We start from the raw sequence: 19298 nt of genomic DNA on the forward strand, positions 1-19298 counted from the left end.
TAGATACTGATAACAGGAAGAACATTTTGTCTGTGATGCATCAGGGAGGACTTATCCATGCACCCTGATTGGCACTTGTCTTCAATCTCATTGTCACTTGGTTCCTCAAGTCTTCCACTGAACTGCAAGAGCTGTTAAAAATGTCCAGGAAACTGTGCATGAACTTCAGCCACTCTTACCGGGCAAAACACCCCTTCCTTGAGCTACAAAGGCAAAATTCTCTTCGCCAACATCGCCTGACATGCGATATTTCCACCCACTGGAACTCCATATGTACTCCATATGTTAGACCGTCTGTACGAGCAGAGGAAGACGGTCAATGATTTCCTAATGTAGCAGACGGACAGGTTTAATCCCTGGTGTAATTTCCATCTAAGCCAGTGGCATCTCATGCATGACATGTGCCATTTGTTCAGGCCCTTTGAGGAGACCACTTAAAGGGGTTGTCCAGGTTCAGAGCTGAATCCGGACATATCCCTTTTTTCCCCTACTCAGCCTCCCTTCATGCTCTGATGCTCTCATTTGCCCTGCACTGAATCGTGCAGGGCAAAGGCATTTTCTGGAGATCTGGTGGTGTTTCCACAGAGAAATCTAGGCGGAGGCTTCCTTTTTACAGGCTAGGGCAGAGCTGAAACCTGCCCATTAGTGCCGGTAATGTCACTGGGAACAATGCTGGGCAGAAGCCTCAACCTAACAGTTTGCCAATGTAAACAAAAAAAACTCTGATGCTCATGTCAGGGGGCCAGAGGGGTGAAAATGGGGATATGTCTGAGTTCAGCTCTGAACCCGGACAACCCCTTTAATTTCTCAGTTGGCAGAACTACAGGATGAATGATGTCATTCCACTCCTTCATATCCTGTAGGGGATGCTGAGAAAGACGTGACGCCTCCATTTCATGGCCACCTAAGCCCTGAGGAGGATGAACTGGCAGAGGGGGAGGGGGAGGACATAGACGCCCAGGTGGTTTATCTGCCCAAGCACTGGAGATGAGCAGGAGTAGCTGGAGGGTGACGACGAAGACGATGCAGATGACCCTGACAGACCGTGGCAGTATGCAGTGGAGATGGAGGCAGGGAAGCCCTCCGAGTCCCTTGTACAAATTTCCAGATGCATGCCATCATCTTTGCATAGTGACAGCCGCATTATCAGGATTTGGCGGGATGACTCCTGGCCATCCATATTGTTAAACCTTCGCTTCTGGTAAAAAATGGGTGCATTGTTTAGACATTCTGAGAGGGCTCCAAAAATAGACTACTATAGAGATATGCTGTGTAGTCAGTTGGTCGCTGCCTACGAGTGTCATTGTCTGTCCTCAGGAAGTTGTGACTGGGGGGACCCTTTGCGCTCACGCTCCACTGCCATGACTGGGGGAAAGGCAGGAGCAGCACCAGCTCCAAACGCAGCAACTTCAGTCTGCAGTCTATGATGAGCTGTTTCCCTCCGCCACTTTCTGAACAAACCACCCAGCAGCAGGACATGTAGCAGAAGGTAAACCAGCAGATGGTGGTACTTGGACTGCACCCTGTCACCCGTGATCTAAGATCCCCTGGACTACTGGGCATGCAAAACTGGGCATGCAAAGTATGGATATAACTGGAAAAGTTTGCCATGGTCAGTGGCCTACCTCCAATATAGGCAGACCACATAGCTGCTGTGGGGCCCGTGGGGAACCAAAGGCACTATCCCCTAATTATACTCATTATTGTCCAGCTCCAATATACTTATCCCTACCATCAGTGGAGAAAGCTAAAAGACCTGTGATGAAGGTCCTGTACATTTAATAAAGGAACTGCACAAAGAATGGTGTAGTTCCCAGGTTAGATAGGAGCATCTGCCAGGACCTTTGATGACATCATCTTCAGCATCACAGGTCCTGTACATCTAGTAAAGGATCTGCACAGAACTCCGTATACTATATTTTCCTCGTTCATGTCAGGTCTAAAAAAGTGGGCGTGGCATGGGCGGAGAAGGGGACAGGTTCATCTCGATTACTATTTTCTATGCCTGTTTTAGGCATAGAAAAATGGTCTAAATGTAAGACAGCAAGGAAGCTATCTTACATTTCGAAGCAAATGTGGATCCGCCGAAGTTATGTAAAGGCTGGCATCTCTTCATAACTCTGGCGGATCCATTGCCAGTGCAGGGCTTTAGTCGCTGTTTAGTCGCCAGTCTTCATAAATGTGCCCCATATTATATACAGCAGTGTACTGATATGTGAGGTACGAGTTATAATTTATACCTCACATATCAGTACACTGCTGTGTATACTGGCCAGGCACGGGTAGTGGGAGGGGCTATGAATGGGGCATGGGGGCCCAATTTAGATTTTTGCTATGGGGCCCAGTGATTTCTAGGTACGCTTCTGGCCATGGGCATACTTTACCTGCCCAGCCATTAGTGTGGCATCAGAATGGGTGTTCAGTGCTGCGGGGGACATAGTTACCCCAAAGAGAATGCGCCTTTCCTCCAAAAATGTTGAGAGACTAACCTTCAGAAAGATGAGTTAGGCCTCCTGCACACGAACGCATTTTATTGCGGTCCGCAAAAACGGGTCCTGTTTTTCCGTGATCCGTGACCGTTTTTTCGTCCGTGGGTCTTCCTTGATTTTTGGAGGATCCACGGACATGAAAAAAAAGTCGTTTTGGTGTCCGCCTGGCCGTGCGGAGCCAAACGGATCCGTCCTGAATTACAATGCAAGTCAATGGGGACGGATCCGTTTGACGTTGACACAATATGGTGCAATTTCAAACGGATCCGTCCCCTATTGACTTTCAATGTGAAGTCAGGAGTTAATATACCAACGGATCAGAGTTTTCTCCAATCCGATGGTATATTTTAACTTGAAGCGTCCCCATCACCATGGGAACGCCTCTATGTTAGAATATACCGTCGGATTTGAGTTACATCGTGAAACTCAAATCCGACAGTATATTCTAACACAGAGGCGTTCCCATGGTGATGGGGACGCTTCAGGTTAGAATATACTAAAAGAACTGTGTACATGACTGCCCCCTGCTGCCTGGCAGGTGCTGCCAGGCAGCAGGGGGCAGACCCCCGCCCCCCCCCCCCCCCCTGCAGTTAACACATTGGTGGCCAGTGTGGCCGGCCCCCCCCCCTCCCTCCCCTGTAGTTAACTCATTGGTGGCCAGTGCGGCTGGCCCCCCCCTCCCCTGTAGTTAACTCATTGGTGGCCAGTGGGCCCCCCCCCTCCCCTGTAGTTAACTCATTGGTGGCCAGTGCGGCCGGCCCCCCTCCCTCCCCTGTAGTTAACTCGTTGGTGGCCAGTGGGCCACCCCCTCCCTCCCCTGTAGTTAACTCGGTGGTGGCCAGTGGGCCTTCTCCCCTCCCTCCCCCTCCTAATTAAAATCTCCCCCCTATCATTGGTGGCAGCGGAGTGTACCGATCGGAGTCCCAGTTTAATCGCTGAGGGCAGTCATGTACACAGTTCTTTTAGTATATTCTAACCTGAAGCGTCCCCATCACCATGGGGATGCCTCTGTGTTAGAATATACTGTTGGTTCTGAGTTTTCACGAAGTGAAAACTCAGCTATGGAAAAGCTTTTATGCAGACGGATCTACGGCCACGGATCACGGACACGGATGCCAATCTTGTGTGCATCCATGTTCTTTCACGGACCCATTGACTTGAATGGGTCCGTGAACCGTTGGCCGTGAAAAAAATAGGACAGGTCATATTTTTTTCACGGCCAGGAAACACGGATCACGGATGCGGCTGCAAAACGGTGCATTTTCGGTTTTATTCCACGGACCCATTGAAAGTCAATGGGTCCGCGAAAAAAAACGGAAAACGGCACAACGGCCACGGGTGCACACAACGGTCGTGTGCAGGTGGCCTTAGCCGTGGATCAACCAGGATTTCCATATATCAATGCCTGATACAAAAGAATAGATCATTCTGCCGCTAATGATCATACTGTAGTGTGCTACCACAACGGAATATTGTGCAAAATGACCGTTACTTCTGGCCACGTGCTGCTGCCACCATTCTGATGAAGCCACCCGCCTGCTGCCACTGCTGCCTTTCCTTCTTGGCCTACTGATATGTACAAAGGGGCATAGCTACAGGGAGTGCAGAATTATTAGGCAAGTTGTATTTTTGAGGATTAATTTTATTATTGAACAACCATGTTCTCAAAGAACCCAAAAAACTCATTAATATCAAAGCTGAATATTTTTGGAAGTAGTTTTTAGTTTGTTTTTAGTTTTAGCTATTTTAGGGGGATATCTGTGTGTGCAGGTGACTATTACTGTTCATAATTATTAGGCAACTTAACAAAAAACAAATATATACCCATTTCAATTATTTATTTTTACCAGTGAAACCAATATAACATCTCAACATTCACAAATATACATTTCTGACATTCAAAAACAAAACAAAAACAAATCAGTGACCAATATAGCCACCTTTCTTTGCAAGGACACTCAAAAGCCTGCCATCCATGGATTCTGTCAATGTTTTGATCTGTTCACCATCAACATTGCGTGCAGCAGCAACCACAGCCTCCCAGACACTGTTCAGAGAGGTGTACTGTTTTCCCTCCTTGTAAATCTCACATTTGATGATGGACCACAGGTTCTCAATGGGGTTCAGATCAGGTGAACAAGGAGGCCATGTCATTACATTTTCTTCTTTTATACCCTTTCTTGCCAGCCACGCTGTGGAGTACTTGGACGCGTGTGATGGAGCATTGTCCTGCATGAAAATCATGTTTTTCTTGAAGGGTGCAGACTTCTTCCTGTACCACTGCTTGAAGAAGGTGTCTTCCAGAAACTGGCAGTAGGACTGGGAGTTGAGCTTGACTCCATCCTCAACCCGAAAAGGCCCCACAAGCTCATCTTTGATGATACCAGCCCAAACCAGTACTCCACCTCCACCTTGCTGGCGTCTGAGTCGGACTGGAGCTCTCTGCCCTTTACCAATCCAGCCACGGGCCCATCCATCTGGCCCATCAAGACTCACTCTCATTTCATCAGTCCATAAAACCTTAGAAAAATCAGTCTTGAGATATTTCTTGGCCCAGTCTTGACGTTTCAGCTTGTGTGTCTTGTTCAGTGGTGGTCGTCTTTCAGCCTTTCTTACCTTGGCCATGTCTCTGAGTATTGCACACCTTGTGCTTTTGGGCACTCCAGTGATGTTGCAGCTCTGAAATATGGCCAAACTGGTGGCAAGTGGCATCTTGGCAGCTGCACGCTTGACTTTTCTCAGTTCATGGGCAGTTATTTTGCGCCTTGGTTTTTCCACACGCTTCTTGCGACCCTGTTGACTATTTTGAATGAAACGCTTGATTGTTCGATGATCACGCTTCAGAAGCTTTGCAATTTTAAGAGTGCTGCATCCCTCTGCAAGATATCTCACTATTTTTTACTTTTCTGAGCCTGTCAAGTCCTTCTTTTGACCCATTTTTCCAAAGGAAAGGAAGTTGCCTAATAATTATGCACACCTAATATAGGGTGTTGATGTCATTAGACCACACCCCTTCTCATTACAGAGATGCACATCACCTAATATGCTTAATTGGTAGTAGGCTTTCAAGCCTATACAGCTTGGAGTAAGACAACATGCATAAAGAGGATGATGTGGTCAAAATACTCATTTGCCTAATAATTCTGCACTCCCTGTATAGCGAGTGCAGAGGTAGTAGTAGCTACTGGTCCCAGGAGCCTGAGAGGGCCCAAAGACCCTTCTGCCGCATAAGAAGACTCTGGTATTATAGAAAGTGCATGCTGGTGAAGTTACAGCTCTGGCTGGAGGGAAGAGGTTAGGTCAAGAATTTGGCATGGGGGGGGGGGGCGTTTCAATTTTTGCCTCCCTGCCCCTGGCCATAAAGCACTGACGGAAGGGGGCCCAATGAATGTACATGTTACATTTTTACAAGTATATGCATGCCACTGGGTCTTGTTATCACACTGCTGTTGTTGGGTTCTGCCACCATCTCATGCTGTATACCACTGCGGCTGCTCCTCCCTGTCCCCACTCTGTCATGAGGCCACTGTCGTCACTGTATGGCTGCGTTCACATCACTGATCCAACAGAAGAACAGAAAAAAAAAATATCCTGTATTTTGAGCTTTCGTAAGAACTATTTTCACATGGTCAGTATTTGGTCAGTGTTTTGGACGACTATTTGATAAGTATTTGTAGGCCAAAACCAGGAGTCGGTGCAAAACACAGAAGAGATGCAAATATGTCCATTATTAAGGAAACACAAAAATAACACATCCTAGATCTGAATTCATTAAATATTCTTCTGAAATACTTTGTTCTTTACATAGTTGAATGTGCTGACAACAAAATCACACAAAAATAAAAAAATGGAAATCTAATTTTTCAACCCATGGAGGTCTGGATTTGGAGTCACCCTCAAAATTAAAGTTGAAAAACACACTACAGGCTGATCCAACTTTGATGTAATGTCCTTAAAACAAGTCAAAATGAGGCTCAGTAGTGTGTGTGGCCTCCACGTGCCTGTATGACCTCCCTACAACGCCTGTGCATGCTCCTGATGAGGTGGCGGACGGTCTCCTGAGGGATCTCCTCCCAGACCTGGACTAAAGCATCTGCCAACTCCTGGACAGTCTGTGGTGCAACGTGAGGTTGGTGGATAGAGTGAGACATGATGTCCCAGATGTGCTCAATTTGATTCAGGTCTGGGGAATGGGCGGGCCAGTCCATAGCATCAATGCCTTTGTCTTGCAGGAACTGCTGACACACTCCAGCCACATGAGGTCTAGCATTGTCTTGCATTAGGAGGAACCCAGGGCCAACCGCACCAGCATATGGTCTCACAAGGGGTCTGAGGATCTCATCTCGGTACCTAATGGCAGTCAGGCTACCTCTGGCGAGCACATGGAGGCCTGTGCGGCCCTCCAAAGAAATGCCACCCCACACCATTACTGCCCAATGCCAAACCTGTCATGCTGGAGGATGTTGCAGGCAGCAGAACGTTCTCCATGGCGTCTCAAGACTCTGTCACGTCTGTCACACGTGCTCAGTGTGAACCTGCTTCCATCTGTGAAGAGCACAGGGAGCCAGTGGCGAATTTGCTAATATTGGTGTTCTCTGGAAAATGCCAAACGTCCTGCACGGTGTTGGGCTGTAGGCACAACCCCCACCTGTGGACGTCGGGCCCTCATATCACCCTCATGGAGTCTGTTTCTGACTGTTTGAGCAGACACATGCACATTTGTGGCCTACTGGAGGTCATTTTGCAGGGCTCTGGCAGTGCTTCTCCTTTTCCTCCTTGCACAAAGGCGGAGGTAGCAGTCCTGCTGCTGGGTTGTTGCCCTCCTACGGCCTCCTCCACGTCTCCTGATGTACTGGCCTGTCTCCTGGTAGCGCCTCCATGCTCTGGACACTACGCTGACAGACACAGCAAACCTTCTTGCCACAGCTCGCATTGATGTGCCATCCTGGATAAGCTGCACTACCTGAGCCACTTGTGTGGGTTGTAGACTCCGTCTCATGCTACCACTAGAGTGAAAGCACCACCAGCATTCAAAAGTGACCAAAACATCAGCCAGGAACCATAGGAACTGAGAAGTGATCTGTGGTCACCACCTGCAGAACCACTCCTTTATTGGGGGTGTCTTGCTAATTGCCTATAATTTCCACCTGTTGTCTATCCCATTTGCACAACAGCATGTGACATTGATTGTCACTCAGTGTTGCTTCCTAAGTGGACAGTTTGATTTCACAGAAGTGTGATTGACTTGGAGTTACATTGTGTTGTTGAAGTGTTCCTTTTATTTTTTTGAGCAGTGTATATTATCTCTTGAGGTTCCACTGCTGGGTTTGGCTTGTACTGATCAAATACTGATGCAAAATACTGACCGTGTGAAAGTGGCTTTACAGATGCTCAAAATACAGGATCATTTTTTTTCCTTTTATATTTCTGTTCTTCTGATGGATCAGAAGAACAGAAAAATAAACTGTGTTGTGAACACAGCCTTACTGGCACTGCTACCACCATCCCACTCTGTTATGGTGCCACTACTGTCAGTGTTACTTTTACTGCTGCTTCTGCCACCCTCCCCACTCTGTCATGGGGCCACTGCTTGAATCTTGGTGCACTGCACAGTTATGTACAGGGTGGTAAATTAGACCTGATGGTAACAGCGACCTGTAATACTGACGTACAGTAAATCTACAGCTAACAGAAGGGATTAAAAAACTTGTGTTTGCACTGCCACAACATGGATCAAAAGAACATTTCTTCTCCACTACTTTATTGGCTTCATTACTCCATTATTCCAATTACTTAAAAAAAATAATCTTGACCTGTCCTGCACAACTAACTTTAGGCCAGTCTCCAATATCCCCTTGATCTCTAAACTCCTGGAGCTTCTGGTCTACTCTCACCTCATCCACTATCTATCTGCTCACTCTCTCCTTTATCCATTACAATGTGGTTTCCAAATCCTACATTTTACAGAAACTGCTCTTACCAAAGTTACAAATGACCTCCTGACTGCAAAATGCAAAGATGACTACTCTCTGTTTATTCTCCTTGAACTCTCTGCAGCATTTGACACTCCAAAATATCTGCCTAAAGTACACTGCTCTCTCCTGGTTTTCTTCTTATCTCTCCGACTCCTCTTTTAGAGTATCATTCGCTGGCCTCTTCTCCTTCTCCCTCTTGCTGTGGGGGGTTCCTCGAGGTTCAGTCTTAGGCCCTCTCCACTTTTCCCTTTACACAGACCCAATTGGGCAGACTATCAGCAGATTTGGTCTCCAGAACCATCTCTATACTAATGACACACAACTATACATTTCATCCCCGACATCACCCCTGCTGTAATACAGGACACCAGTGACTGTCTGTCTGCTGTCTTTAATATCATGTCCTCCAGTAACTTTCTGTCCGTGGTCTCGAACATCATGTCCTCCCTCTATCTGAAACTGAATCTTTCAACAAGTGAACTTCTTGTGTTCTCTCCATCTACTAACCTACCTAAACCTGATATCTCTTTCTCAGTGTGTGGGTCCATCATCACACCTAGGCAGCATGCTCACTGACTACGTGTTATTTTTGACACTGATATTTCCTTCACCCTCTATATTCAATCTCTCACCCGCTTATGTCGATTGCACCTCAAATACATCTTTAGAATCCGCCCCTTTCTCACTATGGAAACAATAAAAACTCTCATTGTTGCCCTGATCCATTCCCGCCTTGATTACTGTAACTCACCATTATTTGGCCTCCCCCTCACCAGACTCTCCCTTCTCCAATCTATACTTAATGCAGCAGCCAGGCTCACCTATCTGTCTAACCGTTACTGTTAGCTCAGATAGGGGGAAGCTAGCCTGGAATGGTCTATTCCAGTCTAGGTCTATTAACTAACCATGGTCTGCTTACATATTGCTGCCACCTGCTGGTGTACATTGAGAATTACAGCAAATATACAATACAACAGGCCTGGAAAATGCACATTATGGAGAGAGTGATGCAAACTTATACCAGATGACAATATGCATATACCTAACATTATGAAGCAGGGGAACAGAAGTTTAGTGACATACTTCAGGATTTTACACTTGTCTGTTGCTATGTTATTTATGACTGTTTGTACATGAACCCCTGAACTGTAAAAAACTGCTAAATATGTTGGCGCTATATAAGTAAAGATTATTATTATATTATTATTAGTATCATTATTATTATTATTGACGCTGCCTCCTTTATTTTGTTCCACTAAGGAGCCATTTGGACACAGCTCCTTCAGGGGCATATATGGTTTTTTTGCTTTACTGCATTATGCATTTCTTTTTGTTCAACATAAGGCATTAGCTATGAATCTTGGTGCACACTGTTACTGTCACTGCTGCTGCTGCTGCCACCCTCTCCCCTCTGTCATGGGACCACTACTTGAATATTGGTGCACTGCACAGTTAGCTACAACTTATCACCTTGTACATAAGTCTGTAGTTCAGCAGTCTTCTACGCTCTCCCTCCACTCTCACTGTAGTCCAGGGGCTAGAGTCTCAAAAGATCTGGGGCCCAAGCCCCAATGAATATGTCCCAATTATATAAGTCGCATCCTCCTTCCCCCTCCCCCCACACACCGCATTTTGTTGTATTTGCTATACAGCAGCACATACCTCTTACATCCAGTGCCCCCAGGTGACGTCTCCTCTGATGTAGATCTTCTCTGTCATCATCTTCTCCATTTGGTCCGGACATCTTCTCTCAGAAGCCTCGTCTCTGCAGAGTGTGACACACAGATATCTTAGCTTCCTCACTTTTCTATCATCATCTACCAACCTGGAGTCCCCACAGTGTTATCCTGCTGCTCGCTGTGCCCCCCCCCAATACTCTCAAATACTATCCTGAAGAAATAGCAGTGCCCCCCATAGTAATAGTGCCCCTCATAGTCCCACCAATAGTAATTCCCTTCTAGAATCCCCTCATTAGTAATACAGCCCCATACAGTGCTCCCAACCATGATAACGCTCCCCAAGAGTGCCCCATTAGTAGAAGAGCCCTCCAGTATTATTAATGCCCTCACAGTAGAAATAAGGCTCCCATAGTGCTCTTAGTAGAAATAAGGCGGATCTAGAAGCCCCCAGTAGCAATAAGACATCTATAATGTCCCCTGGATTTATAATACCCCTACAGTGCCCCCAGTATTTATAATGCCCCCTGGAGTGCTCCCTGTGGTTCTATTCCTCTCTCTACCATACAGTCCCATGTAAATAACATCACTCCCCTCCCTTCAGCGCCTCCACCATACAGTCCTATGTAAATAACATCACTCCCTCCTACAGCCACCATCAACATACAGTCCCATGTAAATAACATGACCCCCTCTCCAGCCGCCTCCAACACACAGTCCCATGTAAATAACATCCCTCCTTCGGCCCTAACATACAGCCCCAGTTAAATAACTACAACTCCCAGCATTGCTCTGCCTTTCCCCTCACTTACCTCTCCTCATTTAGCAGACATCACCACAGCTTCTCCTCTTCACTGCCGTCCTCTCCTGCACTGGTCACATGATGGTGACATCATTGCAGGTCCTTCTCAACCACTGCCTGGTTTACTGGTCACATGACCTGTGATGTCATCACAGGTCCTTCAGTTCTTCCGGTGCATTAGATTCAATTGTATTGCTGTCCTAAGGACTGTATTATAGTTGTATCTATCTGGAAGGCAGGACATTCAGGGCCTGAGACAAAACATCAGGGGCCCAGGCCCAAAATGTTTTAACCTAGCAACGCCCCTGCTGTAGTCTCCCTGTAGTTAAACTTCCAAGCCTTCACACTGAGATTGGGCCACCTAGTGGGAAGAATATGATTAGGCACAGTGGCCTGTGTATACCTGATTTATCGCGATTCGCGACAAATTCATTCGGAACAAATCAAATTTCATGCCGAACTTCGGCAAACCTGCTGAATTGCATTTTTAAAAACTTCACTCAGCTCCATTAACAAATTAATAATGTGAGGAGTCCAAGTAGTCACAATGGTGGACAAGACTATCTGGTCCTCTCACCAGCTCAGGAGGAGGTTAGCCTACGATGTGGCATAAGGATTCCCCATTGCTGTCCCCCTGAGCTGGTGGAAAAAGCAGGGGTTATAAATAAATAAAAAAAATTGGGTAAGAACAAATGAGAGAAACAAGATAACAAACTACAAAGATAAGGTTGCCAAAGGTAGGTACCGCTAGTGTCCAAAAATGACTCAACCGCCCTAATACCTAAATCATGTGGGATGGAACTGTACGGGGCTTCAACTTCAAAAACTCACTTGTACAACAATGTCATCAGATAGGATAACCTCAATTTTTTATAGTAGATTCTATAGTATACGGCAGAAGAGAAGTAACGAATGTACTAAAAATATGACCAATATACATGCTGACAGATAGATCCCACCCCTGATATGAAGGGGTTAATGTCCTTGTGATAAAAAGTAGCTGTTTGGGGACACGAGGGAGACATGGACAAAATAATCATTTTTTAAATCAGATTGTTCCCCAGAACTTTGGAAAGGATGGCATACAGCTAGGGCCATTCAGAAGCGCCTGACACATTTCCGAAAAATTTAAATGGTCAAATATAACCAGGTTAACCCCCTTAAAGGGACTCTGTCACCACTTTCTAACCCCCCCTTTTAAAAGTATTGTTCTCTCCATGGCGCCCTTGTGATTACAAAGGTGTTGTTATAACCTAAATTCGCCGTCTCGTTTTGATAAAAATACCTTTTATCTAACCTGTCAATCTTGTGGATAAGGTGCCCAGGGCGTTTCTGAAGGTCTGAAGCTGCCGCCCGCCGCCGCCGCCGTTGGTGCCCAGCTCCTCCCCTGATCCTTTCAGCGCCGCCTGAATGTAAAGAAATCCGGCTCTCGCTCAGTGCCCCCTCCTCCTTTTCAAAGATCCCGCGCGTGCGCACAGGCCTGTGCCTGATGCGCCCGTGCGGACATTTAGAATCAGCCTCATTGAGCGAAGTGCGCATGCGCGCACTTCGCTCAACCTCCTCATAAGACGAGCACTGCAGCCAGCCACTCAGAGCCTGCGGCTCCATACAGCGCTTGGCAGGCTCTGAGTAACTGAAGATTTTATAACGCAGGAGTCATATCTTTCCAGATGATACAACACGTGAAGTTTAGATGGTGTGTACCCCTGGTGTCTAATATTTAAATTTTCTTAGTTACAATAACTAAGGAATTATCTACAATTGGGGTTCTAATAAGGGGCAGCCTGACATTCTTTGGTCACAAATCAGTAAACAGGCCGTCACCTGGTGGTTTAGAACGTTCAGTTGCAAGACTTATCAATACATCAAGGTGTCCAAAATCCTGTTTCTTCAGGCCAAATTCCATGCATCTTTTAAAATCATTATGTTTTTTTGAAAGTTGGCGAGTGTGCATACTGCACTTTAATGCAGCGGCAGCTGGGACCCCCCTGCCCACCTCCACTCTCCTGATGCGCCCACCATCTCCAGAAGGGAGGAGTAGTAAGCAGGACCTCACAATAGTCTTGTTTCCCATTGGTTAAGGCACAGTGCATTGCATTGTACTGGACCACCAGCAGCAAGTGCAGAACACAGAAGGAACAAACCGAACACACACAAGAGAGGAATGGACATTAGACCCCCTTAACTTGTGATAAGCCACCACTTTCTGTCATACAAATAGTCCCTTTTAACCACTAATTCCCAGAACCATAACTTTTTTACTTTTCTGTTCAGATGAGGGTACCCTAAGCCATATCAGGTGGGGGGGGGGGGGGGGGGGTTTGTGGACCAAGTTTTATTTATTACAATATTTTTTCTTATAAATACATAACAAAAAAACCCTATTCTGTTGCATAATTAAAAGTTCACCTATTCTTATCTACACTATATTATACTTTTAGTAGATGAGACATTGGTATAGTGACTCAGTGAAGACAACTGCTCTATGTATGCCTGGATTCAAGGAGAAAAGAGACATTTGCGCTGAGGTCATGTTTAATGTACAGAGGATAAACTACAGTGATAGATCATCGATATGAGATGACTACTGGTCAGCAGTATGAACAGGCCGAGGCACTTGGCAAGTGTTTAGGCCACTTCGTAGGTCAGTGACTTCATATTCATTGCTCACATAGCCTAGGTGCATCTCAGCCCTATTCAAGTAGAGATGAGCTGTGATACCAAGCACAGCCATTATTAAATGGATGGTGATGTGCTTGGCAAGCAGCGATGAGATCTCAAACCTGATGATAGGTCATCAATATGCTTGGAGTCAAATCCACATTATATTCGATTCTTGGTAATGTAGAAAATACTAGTCTGTACCTTTGGGATGATGTAACCTCGGAACTTGATGTCTTCAGTGATGGCATGGAAAAGTGCAGTTGGAGCCAGGTCAAGAACTCTCTGGATTTCATGGATGACAGCATTTGTATACGATAGCTGGGGCTTGTCCATGATCTCGGGGAGACGCGAAGACTTGGTTACCTCGTCTATCTCCTGCTGAACTTTAGCTGTGAGAAAGAGATCAGATCAGCCAGGTGAGTAGTCAGGTTAGAACAATAGTGGATTATAATGAGGACACTGTTTCTCGGGAGAGAGGGGTGATTTTTTACCTTAAATTGTTACAAAACTAATATATTCAGTGATACCTGCAAAGATATAGTAAGGCTACTTTCACACTAGCGTTTTTGCTGGATCCGGAAGGTTTCAGCAAAAACTCTTCCGTTACTGATAATACAGCCATCTCCATCTGTTATGAACGGATCCGGTTGTATTATCTTAATTTTGCCAAGATGGATCCGTCATTAACTCCATTGAAAGTCAATGGGGGACGGATCCGTTTTCTATTGTGTCAGATTGTGACAGAGAAAAGGGATCCGTCCCCATTGACTTGGATCTGGCATGACCCCCAATGCATCTTGCTCCATATACCAGGACGGAAAGCAAACCGCAGCATGTTGCGGTTTTCTCTCCGGTCTGGGAATGCAACTAAGGCCTCATGCACACGACCGTTGTTGTGTTCCGTTCCGCAAAATGGGGTTCCGTTGTTCCGTGATCCGTTTCCGTTTTTGTTTCCGTGTGTCTTCCTTTATTTTTGGAGGATCACCAGACATGAAGTAAAGTCAAAAAAGTCTAAGTCAAGTTTGCCATGCAAATGATAGGAAAAAAACGGACGCGGATGACAATCTTGTGTGCCTCCACATTTTTCACGGTGCCATTGACTTGAATGGGTCCGCAACTCGTTTCCGTGAAAAAAATAGGACAGGTTATATTTTTTTGATGGACTGGAACCACGGATCACGGACGCAGATGACAAGCCGAGTTTTCAACTGACCCATTGAAAGTCAATGGGTCCGCAGAAAATCACGAAAAACGGAACAACAGACACAGAATAAAACAATGGTCGTGTGCATGAGGCCTAAACGGAACGGTATGCATTTTGGAGCATTCCGTTCTGTTCAGTTTAGTTTTGTCCCCATTGACAATGAATGGGGACAAAACTGAAGCCTTTTTTTACGGTATTGAGCCCCTATGACGGATCTCAATACCGAAAAACTTAAACTCTAGTGTGAAAGTACCCTAAGGCAGATGACCAAATATATTCCAGTGCTTATCCGGAGCCTGGAGCTTCAAGGATCAGAGTCAGAGTGTGAGTGACTGTATTAATGAGTCTAGGGTTTCTAACAGCGAAGGGGTCTGGTCCGGAATCTCTGTTTGCTTATATATTGTGGTGATTAGCCTTGTGATAGTAGGCAAAATGGCATCAAATGCAGTCAGAGAGAGTGACATGGAAGTTCATTTTGAATAGGGCTTTGCCTGTTTTTATTTTGCTACACCAAAATAATTGTGTAGTAACCCAGAGCGGGCACTACTATTCCTACAACCTGCTTCTGTCTATGATACCAGCATGCCTTCTATATGCCTTCTATATCCAGGTCCATTCATTAGGTGCTATGTAAGGCCTCATGCACATGACCGTTGTGTGCATCTGTGTCCGTTGTTCCGTGATTTTCTGCGGACCCATTGACTTTCAATGGGTCCGTTGAAAACTCGGAAAATGCACCGTTTGTCATCCGCGTCCGTGATCCGTGTTTCCTGTCCGTCAAAAAAATAGGACCTGTCCTATTTTTTTGACGGACAACGGTTCGCAGACCCATTCAAGTCAATGGGTCCGTGAAAAAACACGGAGGCACACAAGATTGTCGTCCGTGATCCGTGTCCATAGGCTACTTTCGCACAGACGGATCCGCAGATCCGTCTGCATAAAAGCTTTTTCAGATCTGAGTTTTCACATCGTGAAAACTCAGATCCGACAGTATATTCTAACACAGAGGCGTTCCCATTGTGATGGGGACGCTTCAAGTTAGAATATACTAAGAACTGTGTACATGACTGTCCACTGCTGCCTGGCAGCATCCGATCTCTTACAGGGGGCTGTGATCCGCACAATTAACCCCTCAGGTGCCGCACCTGAGGGGTTAATTGTGCGTATCATAGCCCCCTGTAAGAGATCAGGTGCTGCCAGGCAGCAGGGGGCAGACCCCCCTCCTTCCCCAGTTTAAAATTCAGTGCGGCCCCCCTCCCTCCCTCCCCTGTATTAGATTCATTGGTGGCCTCCCCTCCCTCCCCTGTATTAAATTCATTGATGGCAGCGGAGAGTTCCGATCGGAGTCCCAGTTTAATCGCTGGGGCTCCGATCGGTAACCATGGCAACCAGGACGCTACTGCAGTAGACGGAGCGCCCGGCCGGCCACAGACAGGGCAGGTAAGTATAATGCTTCTAAAATTGCTAAGTAACCATGGCAGCAAGGACTGCAGTAGCGTCCTGGTTGCCATGGTTACCGATCGGAGCCCCAGCGATTAAACTGGGACTCCGATCGGAACTCTCTGCTGCCACCAATGATGGGGGGGGATTTTAATTAGGAGGGGGGGAGAGGGGAGGCCGCAATGGCCACCAATTAATTTAATACAGGGGAGGGAGGGAGGGGGGGCCGCACTGGCCACCAATGAATTTAATTCAGGGGAGGGGGGGCTGCACTGGCCACCAATGAATTTAAAACTAAGGAGGGAGGGGGGTCTTCCCCCTGCTGCCTGGCAGCACCTGATCTCTTACAGGGGGCTATGATATGCACAATTAACCCCTCAGGTGCGGCACACCCTTCTACTTTAGGGCGTTAAATGTAATTTAGCTCTAGATCTTCCCGATATAAAAGTCCTAGATAGTGAATCTATTTCCTGGAATACTGCCTTGGGTATGTGTATTTCGAAGTGTGTATAGGGTTTTGGGAAGTATGATCATTTTGATCACATTAATGCGGCCTGCTATTGAAATGGGTAAGGTCTTTCAATTTTGTAGTTTATTCCGTATATGGCCAACTAAGGGATGAATATTGAGCGACAGGGCCTGGGAGTATTTTTTTGTGATAATTACCCCAAGATATTTGAAACCCTTTGGATCTCCACATGAGATGGGCCTGTCCAGCTTGATCTGCCCAGAGGCATATACAGTCGTGGCCAAAAGTTTTGAGAATGACACAAATACTCGTTTTCACAAAGTTTGCTGCTAAACTGCTTTTAGATCTTTGTTTCAGTTGTTTCTGTGATGTAGTGAAATATAATTACACGCACTTCATACGTTTCAAAGGCTTTTATCGACAATAACATGACATTTATGCAAAGAGTCAGTATTTGCAGTGTTGGCCCTTCTTTTTCAGGACCTCTGCAATTTGACTGGGCATGCTCTCAATCAACTTCTGGGCCAATTCCTGACTTATAGCAACCCATTCTTTCATAATCACTTCTTGGAGTTTGTCAGAATTAGTGGGTTTTTGTTTGTCCACCCGCCTCTTGAGGATTGACCACAAGTTCTCAATGGGATTAAGATCTGGGGGGTTTCCAGGCCATGGACCCAAAATGTCAACGTTTTGGTCCCCGAGCCACTTAGTTATCACTTTTGCCTTATGGTGCTCCATCGTGCTGGAAAATGCATTGTTCTTCACCAAACTGTTGTTGGATTGTTGGAAAATGTTGCTGTTGGAGGGTGTTTTAGTACCATTCTTAATTCATGGCTGTGTTTTTGGGCAAAATTGTGAGTGAGCCCACTCCCTTGGATGAGAAGCAACACCACACATGAATGGTCTCAGGATGCTTTACTGTTGGCATGACACAGGACTGATGGTAGCGCTCACCTTTTCTTCTCCGGACAAGCCTTTTTCCAGATGCCCCAAACAATTGGAAAGAGGCTTCATCGGAGAATATGACTTTGCCCCAGTCCTCAGCAGTCCATTCACCATACTTTCTGCAGAAGATCAATCTGTCCCTGATGGGTTTTTTTTTGGAGAGAAGTGGCTTCTTTGCTGCCCTTCTTGACACCAGGCCATCTTCCAAAAGTCTTCGCCTCACTGGGCGTGCAGATGCGCTCACACCTGCCTGCTGCCATTCCTGAGCAAGCTCTGCACTGGTGGCACTCCGATCCCGCAGCTGAATCCTCTTTAGGAGACGATCCTGGCGCTTGCTGGACTTTCTTGGACGCCCTGAAGCCTTCTTAACAAGAATTGAACCTCTTTCCTTAAAGTTCTTGATGATCCTATAAATCGTTGATTGAGGTGCAATCTTAGTAGCCACAATATCCTTGCCTGTGAAGCCATTTTTATGCAACGCAATGATGGCTGCACACGTTTCTTTGCAGGTCACCATGGTTAACAATGGAAGAACAATGATTTCAAGCATCACCCTCCTTTTAACATGTCAAGTCTGCCATTTTAACCCAATCAGCCTGACATAATGATCTCCAGCCTTGTGCTCGTCAACATTCTCACCTGAGTTAACAAAACGATTACTGAAATGATCTCAGCAGGTCCTTTAATGACAGCAATGAGATGCAGTGGAAAGTTTTTTTTGGGATTAAGTTAATTTTCATGGCAAAGAAGGACTATGCAATTCATCTGATCACTCTTCATAACATTCTGGATTATATGCAAATTGCTATTATAAAAACTTAAGCAGCAACTTTTCCAATTTCCAATATTTATGTAATTCTCAAAACTTTTGGCCACGACTGTACACTGATTTCCCCCAGTTAATTCTAAAGCCTGAAAACTCCCTGAAAGGAATCCATGTGTTTATATGTTAAAACTAATTCTGCTTTCTGTTAAAGTTTTATTTCTCTGTTAAAAACTAACTCTGATTCTTATCTCTTTGGCACTACTCCCGGACAATATTCCTAATATGGAAGTTCCGTTTTTGTTTCTTTTTTACTGTCTGTAGAATAGAACGTGTTAATATGATAGGTTGAATAAACAAGTTACGTTGATATGCTAATAAAGGGTGTAAAAATAAACTTCAGAGTGTTCATTCAGTACATCATTGTTGTGTTTTTCATTCCCTACTGATGTCAAAACAAGACTCATACCAAGTCGATACTAGAAGTTTGGTGCCAGGGGTACCAAGTGGGATGTTGAGATTTCCTAACAGTTTGGGGGCTCGTGTCCGGGATCGAGAAGGTCATCCTCGGGTCCGGTGAGAAAAGACATCTGTTATTGTCCTCTGGCCAATCCGAGGGCCACGTCTCGATCTAGTAAGTAGAACCTACAACTTCTAGCATAATTACTGTATCAGGGATACAGGGAACAGACTCCGGGAGTCTGGGGGAGTGACCCGGGGACTCTGGGAGTCCGCCGTGAGGATCACTCAGAGAAAATATAGTGTGCACTAGATAATATTGTCTCAGGGAGACAAGGATGAAGCTTGGTTTGACTCTTTTAAAGTTGTTTTAAAGTATAACAATATTAGAGTTGAGATAAGGATACTAATG

The 19298-nt window shown here is 45.8% G+C and overlaps 1 protein-coding gene across 1 annotated transcript in view; it reads right to left on the bottom strand.

Annotated features, from left to right (window-relative positions):
* LOC121001299 (cytochrome P450 2C29-like) overlaps nt 1-19298 on the bottom strand; it is an 83900-nt gene that overhangs the window by 21741 nt on the left and 42861 nt on the right. Inside the window, exon 8 of the mRNA XM_040432297.1 lies at nt 13808-13995. Within this exon, the coding sequence (XP_040288231.1) occupies nt 13808-13995 (188 nt within the window). The remainder of the gene's footprint in view (nt 1-13807; nt 13996-19298) is intronic.

Source organism: Bufo bufo, chromosome 5 (genome assembly GCF_905171765.1).
Source record: "Bufo bufo chromosome 5, aBufBuf1.1, whole genome shotgun sequence".
Lineage (NCBI taxonomy): Eukaryota > Metazoa > Chordata > Amphibia > Anura > Bufonidae > Bufo > Bufo bufo.